Raw genomic sequence first — 1,887 nt, 5'->3', positions numbered from 1 at the left:
TATTATTTTTTTACCGTTTTTTTTACCACACATAATGTGTTTTTTTTTTTTTTTTTTTTTAGGTTGTACTTGTTTTAACTACTTTCAGGATTCCACTGCTTATAGTTTCATATAGACAGTCAAATCTGTACAAGAGGTGAGTTTCACTTCTATTATAAAGTTTATTTTATTATTTAGCCATCTTATTCCTTAGTTTTGTTGGAGTATGATGACATCATGAAAGTAGTGCTTGTCTGTAATCTTCCGTTGCCACAGAATCCTCTCTGCAAAGTAAGCTGTAGGCATGAAACCTTCTAAATTTCACACTTTAGCTTTGTGTTTAACAAGGTACTGTTTTTTCATGGCTTATTTCAACTTCATCTAGTCAAAACTGACTTAGTAGCCATCAAAAAGCGGTTACTGAAATATTTGTAAGTCTTTATAATAGAAATTCTGCTTCCTGAATTCTCTTTCCAGTGAGGACTACGGTAAAACTTTCCAAGATATAACGAGTCTCATAAAGAACGCATATATACGAACAGAATTTGGCATGGGTCTTGGTCCTGAGAATTCTGGAAGGGTAAGCTTGCAAACTGTTGAGCGTAGCCTAATGATAATTAGTACAAAGTTAATTCTGGGTGCTTTTTGCATTGAAGCTGTCATTGTATCTAGTTTTAAACAGAAATGTGCAGGCTGTTGTTTTTGCAATAAAGAGGTCCTCTTTATCGTCCTCTTTGTCGTCCGCCTCAGTTGACCTAAGTGGACTGGAGAATATGGACATCTTGCCTGCATCAACGGTGCTGTTGGGTACTCTATACCCTGGGATTAGCCTAATAAACTAGGGCCACCAAGATGGCTTTTTCAAAGGTGTGTTGAAAGTAGGGATGCACAGATACTAGTTCAGATAACCGTGCTGATATTTGTCATTTTCACGAGAACTACCAGGGTCGCAGTTGCGACTGGGCCTTTGCGCCCACCACTGTCCTGAAATCATTAGTCTGTAGTGTTGTTTTTTTTTTAGAAAAACTGTCACATAACACTAAACAAGAATGTATCTATCAGTAATTGGAATCTGTGAGTACTTGGACAAGTGTCTGTAGTTGTACTTGGTCTGGAAAAAATGGTATCTGTGCATCCCTAATGTACAGTGTATGTATATAAAACAAATCTCATACAACAGGGATGCACAAATACCAGGAGTCCCGTAGCCAATGCTTCTTAAAAATGACAGCTTCCTCCTAACATTTTGAGTTTTTCTCTGGTCTAGTCTTGGAGCTGGAGAAGTATTTGTACTTGTACCAAGTACAAGGCGTTGGTATCTGTGCATCCCTAGTTCAAAGGTAACAGTGACAGCCGCTGCATGTAAACACCAACACACCGCATGTAAACGTATATGATATGATTATATGCAGTTGTAAAACAATCACTATCCTTGGATGCACGAGTGATGCATCCAGGGATAGTGATTGATTCCTAACACAGGTGCTTACATGCATGCGGCTGTCACCTGATCAGTAACTTGAATGGATGACAGCTGCTGCATGTAGCTGGCATTAGGGATTCTTGCTGCAGGAAATGGCAAGTTCCTGATGCCGAAATCCCTAATCGCACCTAAACCCACAGTTGTATTTCTCTCTGTGAGTGAATGTGTAAATCTGCTGGTCCTCTACGATTAAAATGAAAATACGTGGGGGAAAAAACACACATATACTAACACTGCACACATATATACATATACACATGTATACATACTGATATGACGCACCCTGAAACATTAACACACATACCGACATCACTCACAGAAATCCTGACCATACACACACACACACACACACACACACACACACACACACACACACACACACACACACTAACACAAAAAAAATACACTGACATCAAATACAAAAA

The 1,887-nt window shown here is 38.8% G+C and overlaps 1 protein-coding gene across 1 annotated transcript in view; it reads left to right on the top strand.

The window, feature by feature from the left end:
- The window catches only part of SORT1 (sortilin 1), a 46,919-nt gene that overhangs the window by 16,029 nt on the left and 29,003 nt on the right, over window positions 1-1,887 (top strand). The window contains exons 3-4 of the mRNA XM_018572590.1: window positions 63-136; window positions 457-559. Of these exons, the coding sequence (XP_018428092.1) occupies window positions 63-136; window positions 457-559 (177 nt within the window). The remainder of the gene's footprint in view (window positions 1-62; window positions 137-456; window positions 560-1,887) is intronic.

The sequence above is a fragment of the Nanorana parkeri genome, unplaced genomic scaffold (assembly GCF_000935625.1).
Source record: "Nanorana parkeri isolate BGI_ZX_2015 unplaced genomic scaffold, ASM93562v1 scaffold2080, whole genome shotgun sequence".
NCBI lineage: Eukaryota > Metazoa > Chordata > Amphibia > Anura > Dicroglossidae > Nanorana > Nanorana parkeri.
This window is presented reverse-complemented; position numbering and strand designations above follow the sequence as displayed.